Raw genomic sequence first — 17,650 nt, forward strand, 5'->3', positions numbered from 1 at the left:
ATTACCTGCTTATTTCAATACACTGCTACCACCTGATCAGGTAAGACATAATTACCTGGCTGTATTAAAGGAAATCATTAAGGGAGGGAATATCAGTAGAAAGAAATTACCTGCTTATTTCAATACACTGCTTCCACCTGATCAGGTAAGAACAGAAATAATTACCTGGCTATGTTAGAGGAGATCATTAAGGGAGGGAATATCAGAAGAAAGAAATTTCCTGCTTATTTCAATACACTGTTACCACCTGATCAGGTAAGAACTAATTACCTGGCTGTGTTAGAGGAAATCATTAAGGGAGGAAATATCAGTAGAAAGAAATTACCTGCTTATTTCAATACACTGCTACCACCTGACCAGGTAAGAAATAATTACCTTGCTGTGTTAGGGGAGATCATTAAGGGAGAGAATATCAGTAGAAAGAAATTACCTGCTTATTTCAATACACTGCTACCACCTGATCAGGTAAGAAATAATTACCTGGCTGTGTTAGGGGAAATCATTAAGGGAGGGAATATCAGTAGAAAGAAATTACCTGCTTATTTCAATACACTGCTACCACCTGACCAGGTAAGAAATAATTACCTGGCTGTGTTTGAGGAGATCATTAAGAGAGGGAATATCAGAGGGAAAGAAATTACCTGTTTAATTCAATCCACTGTTACCACCTGATCAGGTAAGAACTAATTACCTGGCTGTGTTAGAGGAAATCATCAAGGGAGGGAATATCAGTAGAAAGAAATTACCTGCTTATTTCAATACACTGCTACAGCCCTTGGATGGTGTAAACTTCCCCAAAAAACGTGTATGGTGTAATGGTGTATGGTGTATGGTGCAATGGTGTAAGGTGTATGGTGTTATGGTGTATGGTGTAAGGGGAATGGTGTAATGGTGTATGGGGAATGGTGTGATTGTGGAACGTGTGATCGAGAATGGTGTGAATGATGGTGTACGACATTTCATTAGTTGAAAACGAAGTTTTTTTTTATTTTGATTTTGCAAATTGTAAACATAAACAATAATAATAATCTTAATATTGGAAATTTAATTGCAATATGGGTAATTTTGGATCGTGTAGATAGAATGGGTAATGGTGTATGGTGTAATGTGTAAGGTGTATGGTGCAAAGGTGTAACGTGTATGGTGTAATGGTACAAGGTGTATGGTGTAATGGTGTATGGTGTATGGTGTTATGGTGTATGGTGTTAGTGGGAAGTTTACACCATCCAAGGACTGTACCACCTGATCAGGCAAAAAATAATTACCTGGCTGTGTTAGAGGAAATCATTAAGGGAGGGAATGTCAGTAGAAAGAAATTACCTGCTTATTTCAATACACTGCTACCACCTGATCAGGTAAGAACTAATTACCTGGCTGTGTTAGAGGAAATCATCAAGGGAGGGAATATCAGTAGAAAGAAATTACCTGCTTATTTCAATACACTGCTACCACCTGATCAGGTAAAAAAAATACCTGGCTGTGTTAGAAGAAATCATTAAGGGAGGGAATATCAGTAGAAAGAAATTACCTGCTTATTTCAATGCCCTGCTACCTCCTGATCAGGTAAGAACTAATTACCTGGCTGTGTAAGAGGAGATCATTAAGGGAGAGAATATCAGTAGAAAGAAATTACCTTCTTATTTCAAAACCCTGCTACCACCTGACCAGGTAAGAAATAATTACCTGACTGTGTTAGAGGAAATCATTAAGGGAGGGAATATCAGTAGAAAGAAACTACCTGCTTATTTCAATGCCCTGCTACCACCTGATCAGGTAAGAACTAATTACCTGGCTGTGTAAGAGGAGATCATTAAGGGAGGGAATATCAGTAGAAAGAAATTACCTGCTTATTTCAATGCCCTGCCACCACCTGATCAGGTAAGAACTAATTACCTGGCTGTGTTAGAGGAAATCATCAAGGGAGGGAATATCAGTAGAAAGAAATTACCTGCTTATTTCAATACACTGCTACCACCTGATCAGGTAAAAAAAAATACCTGGCTGTGTTAGCAGAAATCATTAAGGGAGGGAATATCAGTAGAAAGAAATTACCTGCTTATTTCAATGCCCTGCTACCACCTGATCAGGTAAGAACTAATTACCTGGCTGTATAGGGGGAGATCATTAAGGGAGAGAATATCAGTAGAAAGAAATTACCTTCTTATTTCAAAACCCTGCTACCACCTGACCAGGTAAGAAATAATTACCTGGCTGTGTTAGAGGAAATCATTAAGGGAGGGAATATCAGTAGAAAGAAACTACCTGCTTATTTCAATGCCCTGCTACCACCTGATCAGGTAAGAACTAATTACCTGGCTGTGTAAGAGGAGATCATTAAGGGAGGGAATATCAGTAGAAAGAAATTACCTTCTTATTTCAATACACTGTTACCACCTGACCAGGTAAGAAATAATTACCTGGCTGTGTTGGAGGAAATCATTAAGAGAGGGAATATCAGTAGAAAGAAATTACCTGCTTATTTCAATACACTGTTACCACCTGATCAGGTAAGAACTAATTACCTGGCTGTGTTAGAGGAAATCATTAAGGGAGGAAATATCAGTAGAAAGAAATTACCTGCTTATTTCAATACCCTGCTACCACCTGATCAGGTAAGAAATAATTACCTGGCTGTGTTGGAGGAAATCATTAAGGAAGGGAATATCAGTAGAAAGAAATTACCTGCTTATTTCAATACCCTGCTACCACCTGATCAGGTAAGACATAATTACCTGGCTGTGTTAGAGGAAATCATTAAGGGAGGGAATATCAGTAGAAAGAAATTACCTGCATATTTCAAATCACTGCTACCACCTGATCAGGTAAGAAATAATTACCTGGCTGTTATAGAGGAAATCATTAAGGGAGGGAATATCAGTAGAAAGAAATTACCTGCTTATTTCAATACACTGCTACCACCTGATCAGGTAAGAAATAATTACCTGGCTGTTATAGAGGAAATCATTAAGGGAGGGAATATCAGTAGAAAGAAATTACCTGCTTATTTCAATACCCTGCTACCACCTGATCAGGTAAAACATAATTACCTGGCTGTGTTAGAGGAAATCATTAAGGGAGGGAAAATCAGTAGAAAGAAATAACCTGCTTATTTCAATACACTGCTACCACCTGATCAGGTAAGACATAATTACCTGGCTGTGTTAGAGGATATCATTAAGGGAGGAAATATCAGAAGAAAGAAATTACCTGCTTATTTCAATACACTGTTACCACCTGATCAGGTAAGAACTAATTACCTGGCTGTGTTAGAGGAAATCATTAAGGGAGGAAATGTCAGTAGAAAGAAATTACCTGCTTATTTCAATACCCTGCTACCACCTGATCAGGTAAGAAATAATTACCTGGCTGTGTTGGAGGAAATCATTAAGGGAAGAAATATCAGTAGAAAGAAATTACCTGCTTATTTCAATACACTGCTACCACCTGATCAGGTAAGAAATAATTACCTGGCTGTGTTAGAGGAGATCATTAAGGGAGGGAATATCAGTAGAAAGAAATTACCTGCTTATTTCAATACACTGCTACCACCTGATCAGGTAAGAAATAATTACCTGGCTGTGTTAGAGGAGATCATTAAGGGAGGGAATATCAGTAGAAAGAAATTACCTGCTTATTTCAATACACTGCTACCACCTGATCAGGTAATAAATAATTACCTGGCTGTGTTAGAGGAGATCATTAAGGGAGGGAATATCAGTAGAAAGAAATTACCTGCTTATTTCAATACACTGCTACCACCTGATCAGGTAAGAACAGGAATAATTACCTGGCTGTGTTAGAGGAAATCATTAAGGGAGGGAATATCAGTAGAAAGAAATTACCTGCTTATTTCAATACACTTCTACCACCTGATCAGGTAAGAAATAATTACCTGGCTGTGTTAGGGGAAATCATTAAGGGAGGGAATATCAGTAGAAAGAAATTACCTGCTTATTTCAATACACTGTTACCACCTGATCAGGTAAGAAATAATTACCTGGCTGTGTTAGGGGAAATCATTAAGGGAGGGAATATCAGTAGAAAGAAATTACCTGCTTATTTCAATACCCTGCTACCACCTGATCAGGTAAGAAATAATTACCTGGCTGTGTTAGAGGAAATCATTAAGGAAGGGAATATCAGTAGAAAGAAATTACCTGCTTATTTCAATACACTGCCACCACCTGATCAGGTAAGAAATAATTACCTGGCTGTGTTAGGGGAAATCATTAAGGGAGGGAATATCAGTAGAAAGAAATTACCTGCTTATTTCAATACACTGTTACCACCTGATCAGGTAAGAAATAATTACCTGGCTGTGTTGGAGGAAATCATTAAGGGAAGGAATATCAGTAGAAAGAAATTACCTGCTTATTTCAATACACTGTTACCACCTGATCAGGTAAGAAATAATTACCTGGCTGTGTTAGAAGAAATCATTAAGGGAGGGAATATCAGTAGAAAGAAATTACCTGCTTATTTCAATACCCTGCTACCACCTGATCAGGTAAGAAATAATTACCTGGCTGTGTTAGGGGAAATCATTAAGGGAGGGAATATCAGTAGAAAGAAATTACCTGCTTATTTCAATACACTGTTACCACCTGATCAGGTAAGAAATAATTACCTGGCTGTGTTAGGGGAAATCATTAAGGGAGGGAATATCAGTAGAAAGAAATTACCTGCTTATTTCAATACCCTGCTACCACCTGATCAGGTAAGAAATAATTCAACTGATTTTTATAGTTTGTTGTCGAGCCTGCGACTTTTGTCGCAGAAAGCTCGACATAGGGATAGTGATCCGGCGGCGGCAGTGTTAGCTCACTTCTTAAAAGCTTTATATTTTAGAAGGTAGAAGACCTGGATGCTTCATACTTTGTATATATATGCCTCATGTTACTAACTTTCCGTCAGTCACATGTCCAATGTCCTTGACCTCATTTTCATGGTTCAGTGACTACTTGAAAAAAAAGTTAAGATTTTTTGTAATGTTAAATTCTGTCTTATTATAAGTAATTGGATAACTATATTTGGTATGTGCGTACCTTGCAAGGTCCTCATGCCTGTCAAACAGTTTTCACTTGACCTCGACCTCATTTTTTGGAACAGTTAACAAGGTTAAGTTTTTCGTGGTCAAGTCCATATCTCAGATACTATAAGCAATAGGGCTAGTATATTCGGTGTATGGAAGGACTGTAACGTGTACATGTCCAACTGGCAGGTGTCATCTGACCTTGACCTCATTTTCATGGTTCAGTGGTTATATTTAAGTTTTGTGTTTTGGTCTGTTTTTCTCATACTTTATGCAATAGGTCTACTATATTTGTTGTATGGAATGATAGTAAGGTGTCCATGTCTAGCGGGCAGGTGTCATCTGACCTTGACCTCATTTTCATGGTTTAGTGGGTATATTTAAGTTTTTGTGTTTTGATCTGTTTTTCTTATTTTGTATGCAATAGGTCAACTATATTTGGTGTATAGAATGATGGTAAGGTATATATGTCTAGCTGGCAGGTGTCATCTGACCTTGACCTCATTTTCAAGGTTGAGTAGTTATAGTTTGGTTTTTGTCGAGCCTGCAACTTTTGTTGCAGAAAGCTCGACATAGGGATAGTGATTCGGCGGCGGCGGCGGCGGCGGCGTTAGCTCACTTCTTAAAAGCTTGATATTTTAGAAGCTGGAAGACCTGGATGCTTCATACTTTGTATATAGATGCCTCATGTTACGAAGTTTCCGTCAGTCACATGTCCAATGTCCTTGACCTCATTTTCATGGTTCAGTGACCACTTGAAAACAAAATTCAGATTTTTTGTAATGTTGAATTCTCTCTTATTATAAGTAATAGGATTATTATATTTGGTATGTGTGTACCTTGTAAGGTCCTCAAACCCGTCAGACAGTTTTCACTTGACCTCGACCTCATTTCATGGATCAGTGAGCAAGGTTAAGTTTTGGTGGTCAAGTCCATATCTCAGATACTATAAGCAATAGGGCTAGTATATTCGGCGTATGGAAGGACTGTAAGGTGTACATGTCCAACTGGCAGGTGTCACCTGACCTTGACCTCATTTTCATGGTTCAGTGGTTATAAGTAAGTTTTTGTGTTTTGGTCTGTTTCTGTTATACTTTATGCAATAGGTCTACTATACTTGTTGTATGGAATGCTTGTAAGGTGTACATGTCTAGTGGGCAGATGTCATTTGACCTTGACCTCATTTTCATGGTTCAGTGGATAAAGTTAAGTTTTTGTGTTTTGGTCTGTTTTTATTATACTTTATGCAATAGGTCTACTATATTTGTTGTATGGAATGATTGTAAGGTGTATATGTCTAGCGGGCAGCGGTCATTTGACCGTGACCTTATTTTCATGGTTCAGTGGTTATAGTTAAGTTTTTGAGTTTTGGTCTTTTAATCTAATATTATATGCCGAAGGTCAACTATATTTGGTGTATGGAAATATTTTATGATCTTTATGACAGTCCCGCACGTTTTATTTGACCATGACCTTAATTTCACGGTTCATTGCACAGTGTTAAGTTTTTGTGTTTTGGTCTATTTTTCTTAAACTATAAGTAATAGGTCAACTATATTTAATGTGTGAAAGCATTGTTAGCTGTGCATGTCTGCCTGGCATGGTTCATCTGACCTTGACCTCATTTTCATGGTTCATTGGTCTTTGTATAGCTATCTTGGTTAATTTTAAGTTTATGTGACAGTTGTAATAAAGCTTTATACTTACGACTATCAACATAATATCAATGATTAGTTAAGAAGGCTAGACATTTCAGTGTGTGCACTCTTGTTATAATTTTGTACTGTTATACCAATGTCCAAGGTTAGGGGAGGGTTGGGATCCCGCTCACATGTTTAACCAGCCACATTATGTATGTATGTGCCTATCCCAAGTCAGAAGCCTGTAATTCAGTGGTTGTTATTTGTTTATGTGTTACATATTTGTTTTTCATTAAATTTTTGTATATAAATAAGGCCGTTAGTTTTCTCGTTTGAATTGTTTTACATTGTCTTATAGGGACCGTTCATACCTGACTATGCTGTATGGGCTTTGCTCATTGTTGAAGGCCAAACGGTTACCTATAGTTGTTAATGTTTGTGTCATTTTGGTCTGTTGTGGATAGTTGTCCCATTGGCAATAATACCACATCTTCTTTTTTATATTGTAATAACATGAGCAACACAATGGGTGCAACATGTGAAGCAGGATCTGATTATCCTTCTGGAGCACCTGATATCATCTTCAATTATTGGCGGGGTTGGTGTTGCTTAGTCCTTAGTTTTAAATTTTCTCAATTTTTGTTCCCTATTTTTCAGGTGAAGCTGTTCTTATCTCTCCTTCATAAGAAGATTTTAGAAAGATTGCTTCCTATTTTTCAGGTGAAGCTGTTTTTATCTCTCCTTCATAAGAAGATTTTAAAGAAAGGTAAAGAGGTGACAGAGGGTGTATTGAAAGACATGCATCAGAAGAAAGTGTTGAACATTTGATAATCTGGATTTTGTATTCAAACATGTAAAATAACCATACTTTTTAGACATTTATAGTTTTCTAATTAAAAGTTAGTAATTTCTAATTAGTTATTGATGTCAGACCCTTTATTTCAGTGCTTGTAGTGGGTTTGCTGTCTGTCGTATAAAAAAGAAGAAGTGGTATGATTGCCAATGAGACAACCCTTCACAAGAGACCAAATGACACATATTTTTTTATCAACCAATATTGCTTCAATACAACTCCTGACATGTTCGAGTATTATACAATTGTTGCAACAGCAGAAACAACAAAATCAACAGAAACAGCAGGAACAACAGGAACAAAATGAACAATTGATGAAGTTTCCGTCTAGGTCACCTGTTGCAAGGCAATATTTCTCCCAATCCACCATTATTTTGCAATGGCAGTCCTCATTTCATGCTTTACAAGGCCTATATCCCGTTGAAATAAAATGTACCTGTCGGTTTAATTGTTGAGTTTTTTTCTCGTCCTGAAAATATATGAAATATTTGCCACTGGAAATTATACAAGCACCTATCAATGAACTAGTAGTTGTCGAGAATTTTTGTGTGATATTTGTATTTTGTCTTTCTTGGAATATTCGTGTTAACCTGAAGCTTCAGTTTAACTCTTGACAGGAAAATCAGAAATAGGACGATTTGCAGAGGAAATTGAACTTTGAAAGTAACAATTTTCTATGTTTCTTCAATGATAAGTTTGGGTCAAACCTTTCATCTCTGGAGAATTCATTATGACGTCGGTGATATGTCCTGGTCTAAGTTATTTATGCCAGGTCAAAATATTTGACGTCATTAAGCAGTGATATGTAATTTTTTATGAGCTTAGCAGAAAGAAACAGACAGTGGGACAACCATTTAAGAAAATGACGATCTGTGTTTACAAGGCGGCATATTTTCTTAGATGGCCAAAGGTAGATAAATTCATCAATTGAACAAACAAACAACAACACCATGGATACAAAAAAACGGCGCTACTAATGTCATTGAAAAACTATTACACTTAAAACTCATGAAAGAGAAAGAATAGCCCTACACAAAAAGTATAATTTAATGTGTAAAAGAGGGACGAAAGATACCAAAGGGACAGTTAAACTCATAAATCGAAAACAAAATGACAACGCCATTGCTAAAAATGAAAAAGACAAACAAAAAAACAATAGTACACATGACACAACAGAGAAAACTAAAGAATAAACAACACGAACCCCACCAAAAAAAGTAGGGGTGATCTCAGGTGCTCCGGAATTGTAAGCAGATTCTGCTCCACATGTGGCACCGAGAAATTACCTGCTTATTTCAATACACTGTTACCACCTGATCAGGTAAGAACAGAAATAATTACCTGGCTGTGTTAGAGGAAATCATTAAGGGAGGGAATATCAGTAGAAAGAAATTACCTGCTTATTTCAATACACTGCTACCACCTGATCAGGTAAGAAATAATTACATGGCTATGTTAGAGGAGATCATTAAGGGAGGGAATATCAGTAGAAAGAAATTACCTGCTTATTTCAATACCCTGCTACCACCTGATCAGGTAACAAATAATTACCTGGCTGTGTTAGAGGAGATCATTAAGGGAGGGAATATCAGTAGAAAGAAATTATCTGCTTATTTCAATACACTGCTACCACCTGATCAGGTAGGCAATAATTACCTGGATGTGTTAGAGGAAATCATTAAGGGAGGGAATATTAGTAGAAATAAATTACCTGCTCATTTCAATACACTGCTACCACCTGATCAGGTAACAAATAATTACCTGGCTGTGTTAGAGGAGATCATTAAGGGAGGGAATATCAGTAGAAAGAAATTACCTGCTTATTTCAATACACTTCTACCACCTGATCAGGTAAGAAATAATTACATGGCTATGTTAGAGGAGATCATTAAGGGAGGGAATATCAGTAGAAAGAAACTACCTGCTTATTTCAATACACTGCTACCACCTGATCAGGTAAGAACTAATTACCTGGCTGTGTTAGAGGAAATCATTAAGGGAGGGAATATCAGTAGAAAGAAATTATCTGCTTATTTCAATACACTGCTACCACCTGATCAGGTAAGAACTAATTACCTGGCTGTGTTAGAGGAAATCATTAAGGGAGGGAATATCAGTAGAAAGAAATTACCTGCTTATTTCAATACACTGCTACCACCTGATCAGGAAAGAGCAGAAATAATTACCTGGCTGTGTTAGAGGAAATCATTAAGGGAGGGAATATCAGTAGAAAAAAAATACCTGCTTATTTCAATACACTGCTACCACCTGATCAGGTAAGAAATAATTACCTGGCTGTGTTAGAGGAAATCATTAAGGGAGGGAATATCAGTAGAAAGAAATTACCTGCTTATTTCAATACACTGCTACCACCTGATCAGGTAAGAACAGAAATAATTACCTGGCTGTGTTAGAGGAGATCATTAAGGGAGGGAATATCAGTAGAAAGAAATTACCTGCTTATTTCAATACACTGCTACCACCTGACCAGGTAAGAAATAATTACCTGGCTGTGTTAGAGGAGATCATTAAGGGAGGGAATATCAGTAGAAAGAAATTACCTGCTTATTTCAATACACTGCTACCACCTGATCAGGTAAAAACCGGAATAATTACCTGGCTGTGTTAGAGGAAATCATTAAGGGAGGGAATATCAGTAGAAAGAAATTATCTGCTTATTTCAATACACTGCTACCACCTGATCAGGTAAGAAATACTTACCTGGCTGTGTTAGAGGAAATCATTAAGGGCAGGCATATCAGTAGAAAGAAATTATCTGCTTATTTCAATACACTGCTACCACCTGATCAGGTAAAAAATAATTACCTGGCTGTTTTAGAGGAGATCATAAAGGGAGGGAATATCAGTAGAAAGAAATTACCTGCTTATTTCAATACACTTCTACCACCTGATCAGGTAAGAAATAATTACCTGGCTGTGTTATGAGATCATTATGGGAGGGGATATCAGTAGAAAAAAAATACCTGCTTATTTCAATACACTGTTACCACCTGATCAGGTAAGAAATAATTACCTGGCCTTGTTAGAGGAAATCATTAAGGGAGGGAATATCAGTAGAAAGAAATTACCTGCTTATTTCAATACACTGCTACCACCTGATCAGGTAAGAAAAGAAAATAACAAAGTAGAGAATCAAGGCAAAAGATAAGGAGGTTCCAGGTTAGGGGGAGGTTGGGATCCTGCTAACATGTTTAACCCCGCCACATTATTTATGTATGTGCCAGGAGCCTGTAAATTCATTTGTGTCGAGCCTTTCGACTTTAGTCGAAAAAGCGAGACTAAGCGATCCTACATCCCGTCGTCATCGTCGGTGTCGTCGGCGACGTCCACAAATATTCACTCTGTGGTTAAAGTTTTTGAAATTTTAATAACTTTCTTAAACTATACTTGATTTCTACCAAACTTGGACAGAAGCTTGTTTATGATCATAAGATAGTATCCAGAAGTAAATTTTGTAAATATAAAATTCCATTTTTTCCGTATTTTACTTATAAATGGACTTAGTTTTTTCTACGGGGAAACATTACATTCCCTCTGTGGTTAAAGTTTTTAGAATTTTAATAACTTTCTTAAACTATCCTTGGTTTTTACCAAACTTGGACAGAAGCTTGTTTATGATCATAAGATAGTATCCATAAGTAAACTTTGTGAAAAGATAAATCCATTTTATCCATATTTAACTTTTAAATGGACTTAGATTTTCTGCAGGGAAACATTACATTCACTCTGTGGTTAAAGTATATAAAATTTTAATAACTTTCTTAAACTATCCTGTGTTTTTACCAAACTTGGACAGAAGCTTATTTATGATAATAAGATAGTATCCAGAAGTAAATTTTGTAAATATTAAATTCCTTTTATTTCCGTATTTTACTTATAAATGGACTTAGTTTTTTTCTGCGGGGAAACATTACATTCCCTCTGTGGTTAAAGTTTTTAGAATTTTAATAACTTTCTTAAACTATCCTTGGTTTTTACCAAACTTGGACAGAAGCTTGTTTATGATCATAAGATAGTATCCATAAGTAACTTTTGTGAAAAGATAAATCCATTTTATCCATATTTAACTTTTAAATGGACTTAGTTTTTTTCTGCAGGGAAACATTACATTCACTCTGTGGTTAAAGTATATAAAATTTTAATAACTTTCTTAAACTATCCTGTGTTTTTACCAAACTTGGACAGAAGCTTATTTATGATAATAAGATAGTATCCAGAAGTAAACTTTGTGAAAGGAATACTCCATTTTTTCTGTATTTTACTTTTAAATGGACTAAGATTTTCTTTCAGTTAACATTACATACAACTTGGACAGAAGCTTCTAACAATCATAAGATATACTATCAAGAGAATTATTTTTATTAATTTTTTTTTTCTCATTTTTGTTGAGCCTGCAATTTTCAGCAAAAGTAGGCGAGACACTGGGTTCTGTGGAACCCTTACAAATTTTTTTACACAAATAAGGCCGTTAGTTTTCCATAGATGCCACCCATTACGATTTTTCTGTAGTTTTTCCGATTTTGCGATAAAACTACGCTATTACGGTAAAATTCGAAAAGTAAACGGATTCCAAATCATCGCCGTTCAAATTTGTAAAACGCGGATTTTTATCATTACTTTTTCGTAATGGTCCGCTTTTTAGAAAACGCCAATGTAATGCTTCCGGTTTCTCAAGAGTTATCAACCTATTGTTGGGAACTAACTGATTTCCGAAGAGGCAAACTTGCATTTTATGAAGAAGCTTTCCCCTTTCTCTACTTCTCCTTGACAAAACGAAAATGTACGAGTCGAGAACATCTGAACAATAAATGAATGGAATACATACTACAAACAACATGTTGAACGGCAAATTTTAGTGCACAACATTTTGCAACCACTCGTCAGCAATTTTTATTGGTAAATGCAAGTTTATGATTGATTACTGAAAACTTTCCAAAAATACTGAAAATTTGATAGTTTGTTACTAATTGTGTCGAATGGGGTTGGCATCTCTGGTTTTCTCGTTTGAATTGTTTTACATTGTCTTATCAGTGCATTTTATAGCTGACTATGCGGTATGGGCTTTTCTCATTGTTGAAGGCCTTACGGTGACCTAAACTTGTTAAAGTCTGTGTCATTTTGGTCTTTTGTGGATAGTTGTCTCATTGGCAATCATACCACATCTTTTTTTTTATATTCACAGATGCTATTGGATATCTTTCTTACGTCGTAACTACAATCCCCTTCCCTTTTCATGAATTTGACCTACCAAATAAGAGTATTTACCAGATTTGTAATAACACAAGCAACACAATGAGTGCCACATGTGGAGCAGAATCTGCTTATCCTTCTAAAGCACCTGAGATCATCGTCAATTTTTTCAGAGGGTGGGTGTTGCTTTGGCCTTAGTTTTCTATGTTGTGTTCAATATGTACTATTATTTGTCTGTTTGTCTTTTTCATTTTTAGCCATGGCGTTGTCTGTTTATTTTCAATTCATGAGTTTGACTTTTCCTCTGGCATCTTTCACCCTTCTTTTACATTTGCAAAAAGCAATTAATCACAATTTTCTCAATTTTTTACCTTATATAGATTGCTTCCTATTTTTCAGGTGAAGCTGTTCTTATCTCTCCTTCATAAGAAGATTTTAAGGAAAGGTAAAGAGGTGACAGAGGGTGTATTGAAAGACATGCATCAGAAGAAAGTGTTGAACAGTTGATAATTAGGATTTTGTATTCGAACATGTAAAATAACCATACTTTTTTTAGACATTCATAGTTTTCTAATTAAAATTTAGTAATTTATGATAAGTCGTTGATGTCAGACCCTTATTTCAGTCTTGTTGTGGGTTTGCTGTCTGTCATATAAAAAAGAAGAAGTGGTATGAAGGCTGATGAGATAAATCTTTACAAGAGACCAAATGACACATATTTTTTTATCAATCAATATTGCTTCAACAGAACTCCTGACATATTTGGGCATTACGAAATTGTTGCAACAGTAGGAACAACAAAATCAGACAGTGATATTGTTTGCCTTAAATTAGTGGAGAAAAAGGCTTTTTACCTCTGGAGAAGAATCCCAATTTAAAAAAATGAATTAAAATTATTCCCAAAAAGATAACTTTTTTCCCAAACAGTGAAGTCTCAGTGGAAATTGTTAATGAAAACAAACTGAAAAACACTCATTTAAACATTTTTCATGCCTAAAATGACTATATGAGGGTCTATTTATGTACCATCACTGACAAAATGTAGTCTTATTTTAAAGCAGGATTTAAATCTTAAAAAAATGGGTATGTCAATTGAAGTTTAAGTCAAATTCTTGGTTTATATAAAATTTCCAAATTTGATGATAATGATGCATATTTTTCCAATAAAAAAAGGGTAGAGGTAGTTTTGAAAATAGCCAACAATATCACTGTCAAAATGAACAACATGAACAACAGGAACAACTCGATAAAGTTTCCGTCTTGTTCACCTGTTGCGAAGCAATATTTCTTTCCTTATCCAATCCACCATTATTTTGCAATGGCAGTCCTCATTTCATGCATTACAAGGCCTATCTCCTGTTAAAATAAAATGTACCTATTGGTTTAATTGTTGATTTTTTTTTTTGGTCCTGAAAATATATATAATATTTGCTACTGGAAATTAAACAAGCAGATATCAATGAACCAGTAGTTTTGGAGATTTTTTATGTGACATTTGTCTACTTATTGAATGTTGGTGTTAACCTTCAGCTTCAGTATTACTCCTAGCAGCAAAATCAGAAATAGGACAATTTGCAATGAAAATTGAACTTTAAAAGTACAAAGATGTACTTGAACAAATGTTGAAATCGTTGTTCTATTAACTAGACAAAAAAATCAAAAAAAAAATCATTCATACACAGAAAACAGGCAAAAGATACCAAAGGGACAAATATAGGTCACCGTATGGCCTTCAACAATGAGCAAAGCCCATACTGCATAGTCAGACAATGCTATTATGGTTAAAACAATTAGACAAACAGACAAGCAACAGCACCAGAAAAAACAGCAAAACAGTTTAAAAAAAAAAAGACCATCAGATAAACACCAGAACATAAAAAAACTAAAGACTCAGCAACACAAGTCCCACCAAAAATCAGGTGCTCAGAAGATCCTGCTCCACAATGTTATAAAAATATAATAGTGCTGCTATGAACAAACTGATGGTTATTCAATGTTAGAAAAGGGTTAAAAAAAACTATATAATTGCATTACTTTTATGACGGGTGAAACGAATCCCTGGAGGTATCATTTGTCCATAAATCAGTATATATTGATTGCACATGACAGAATTTGCTACCGAATTCTTCGTGTGATTTTTTTCTTTTAGCTACCAACGCTTTCTATAATGTAAATTTTTATATCCCTTTTTTAGCTCACCTGAAATATCACCGTTGTTCGTAAACTTTTACAAAAATATTCTGCTCTGAAATTACTGGGCCAAATCTAACCAAACATGGTCAAAATCATTATTGGGGAGTCTTATTTAAAATCTTTGTCCGGTGACCCGGACAACCAACCAAAGGGGTTAACATGCAGTTTTTAATTTAAAAAACTTAAAGAAAGCTTATAATTAAAAAACCAAAACATTTACAGCAAATCTGACAGGGTTAAATTGTTTATTTCGATCTTCTCTCTTTAAAGCCAATTCCTACCCCATTAACACATCTAGTGTAATGAACTGACAAAAGTCCACTGCTATAAAATGCATGACAAATCCTGTGATTGACCAAGAACTCATCATTCGGAAGGTAAGATGATGACGACCATACACAGGAATGTGATTTCTCCTTGGTACACATCAGTCTTACAGATGCTACATGTCCTTTCATAGTTCTTTTAAATACTTTTAGCTTTCCATTACACATACTGGTATGTGCCTAAAAGAGTTCTCCATATGTTTCCAAAGATTTTTCTGCAGTTACAAATAATCCTTGGTCTACATCCTGGCTTCTTGTTTGGAAATAGGTGGATGGAAATGAATGAAATTCTTTCGAATTGTCACTTCCAAGTTGTTGTTTAATCCAAAAGTCTAAAAGTTTCTCTATAATTAAACTATTGTTAGCTGGCTTATTCAAAGTTGAAGTCAAATAACCCTTTACTATTTTGACGTTTTTCCAAAATTCTACTTTTGACAGTTTCGTCACCAGGAATTTCTCTTCTAAAATTGGGTGGACGTTTTCGTGAAGAATTTTGTTTCTCAGTAGCCATGACTGACCATGAAAGAAACTGAAGGAATGAGCAGATATTGGATATGAAATTATTAGTAGATTATGTTTCATGATATTCAGTATCAACTTAGAAAAATGTGTCTGAAGGTTTTATAATAATTGATTTTTGTATAAATAAAAGTGATCTATGCAAATTTCTTTGATCTTTACATGGCTTTTTCAATAAATTAATTTTTATTTTATTTTTTATAAATTTCTGTGATTTGTTGTAAAAAAATAGTATTTAATTTCTTGCTAAGTGAATAACTACATGTAATCCCCTAATTGCCTCTGGAATTGACATGCAATCCCCTATTTGCCTCTGGACTTGTTTATATCTATTGAACAAATTTATGAGGTCACCTGCAGAGTCAGCAACTTTCTGTACAAATAACCTGGGGATAAAATTAAGACCAAATTATCTTTGAAGTCAGTATAAATATTTTGTTTGTGTGCTTTCTAAATAATCCTAAAAATGAGTGATAAGAAAGTTACTATGGAATTAAGTGATCTTCAATTAGAAACTATAAAACATTTATTTGGGCATAATGATTGGGAAATTAAAATTCTTGATGACTCTACTGTTGCTATTGAAAATGGCGGGAATGCACAAAATCTACAAATGACCACAGAACAGAGTACTCAAACAGACAATAATGATGAAGATGAAGATGATGAAGACAATGACCAGCCTGAATTTGTTATACAGCAAGACCCGTACAAAGGAGAATGCAGATATTGCTTTTGTAAGCCATGCATTACTGATGATCAATACAGACAAATGTGGTGGCATGGTCAGTCAGAAGAAGCCCATCAAAGACACTCAAATTTGAGAAAGGAACACAACAAAAGATTTTGGACTATGCCTCTCCATCGTAGTGCCTGGAATGGTGATAGATATATGCTTATGAAAGCAGATGCCATGACCATGGACCACAGAAGCCAAATATTTGACTGGCACAAGAAAGACATTATGCCAAAATGTGTTGTGACACTTGAGCGTTGTTGGTTTCCTAATCCTGGTGGGTTTTCATATATGGGAAACATGTGGGAATAGTTTTTTTGTATTCTCCTGCAGGATGTTTTATTAATTATATCGAAATCCTTTGTTCTGTATATAACACAGTTTTGGAGGGAAAATGATTGTCACTGGATAAAATTCAATATTATGACTCTAATTGCATTTTTGGGCAAATTAGCTGCATATTTATTTGGTTCTTTGAATTATGAAAGAAATATAAAATGGATATGAGGATTAAATAGGAATGGAATGAATTTATCACAACAGTTAAGGTCTTTGTTGATATTGTGCATGGAAGCATGGCTGCATGCATGGCAACATCTACTTCCTGTGTAAACAAAAACAATATGTATCCGCCCAGCTATCAATCAAGGTATATTTCAAATGAAAAGTTCCTCTGCTTCATGATTTGTTTTAGGAATATAACAAAATAGAATTAGTTAATAATTTTTATTTTTCTTGCAACAGAATATATAGTTCAGTTCTAGGCTCTGTGACAATTTTTTTTTCTAAAAATCACTCTTTGAACAAGGTTATTCTTTAAAAAATATGTCCCTGATATGAATGTGGCAAAGAAATTTCAATTTACCACTATTTCGTTCATAGGCTGCTATTTATACTCTTTTCCTGGCCTTTAACAATACATCGTACTAAAAACGTGTAGCTGATTTTACAGAGTTATTTCCCTGTAGTGTTAGGTACCACCCTAAGGACATTTTGGAGGTTTTGGTTATTATATTGAATAGTATTAATTGTAACGATAAGCAAATATGTTCAGCAAAGTAGGTTCTACAAATAGATTCGTATGACAAAATTTTTTAATTGACCCCTTAAAGGGTATTTGCCATTTAAGGACAATTTTAC

General features: G+C 35.2%; 1 protein-coding gene across 1 annotated transcript in view; it reads left to right on the forward strand.

Annotated features, from left to right (window-relative positions):
• LOC134692633 (uncharacterized) overlaps positions 1–13,243 on the forward strand; it is a 62,868-nt gene extending 49,625 nt beyond the window's left edge. Inside the window, exon 7 of the mRNA XM_063553092.1 lies at positions 13,136–13,243. Within this exon, the coding sequence (XP_063409162.1) occupies positions 13,136–13,243 (108 nt within the window). The remainder of the gene's footprint in view (positions 1–13,135) is intronic.
• The last annotated feature ends 4,407 nt before the right edge of the window (positions 13,244–17,650 follow it).

Source organism: Mytilus trossulus, chromosome 12 (genome assembly GCF_036588685.1).
Source record: "Mytilus trossulus isolate FHL-02 chromosome 12, PNRI_Mtr1.1.1.hap1, whole genome shotgun sequence".
Taxonomy (NCBI): domain Eukaryota; kingdom Metazoa; phylum Mollusca; class Bivalvia; order Mytilida; family Mytilidae; genus Mytilus; species Mytilus trossulus.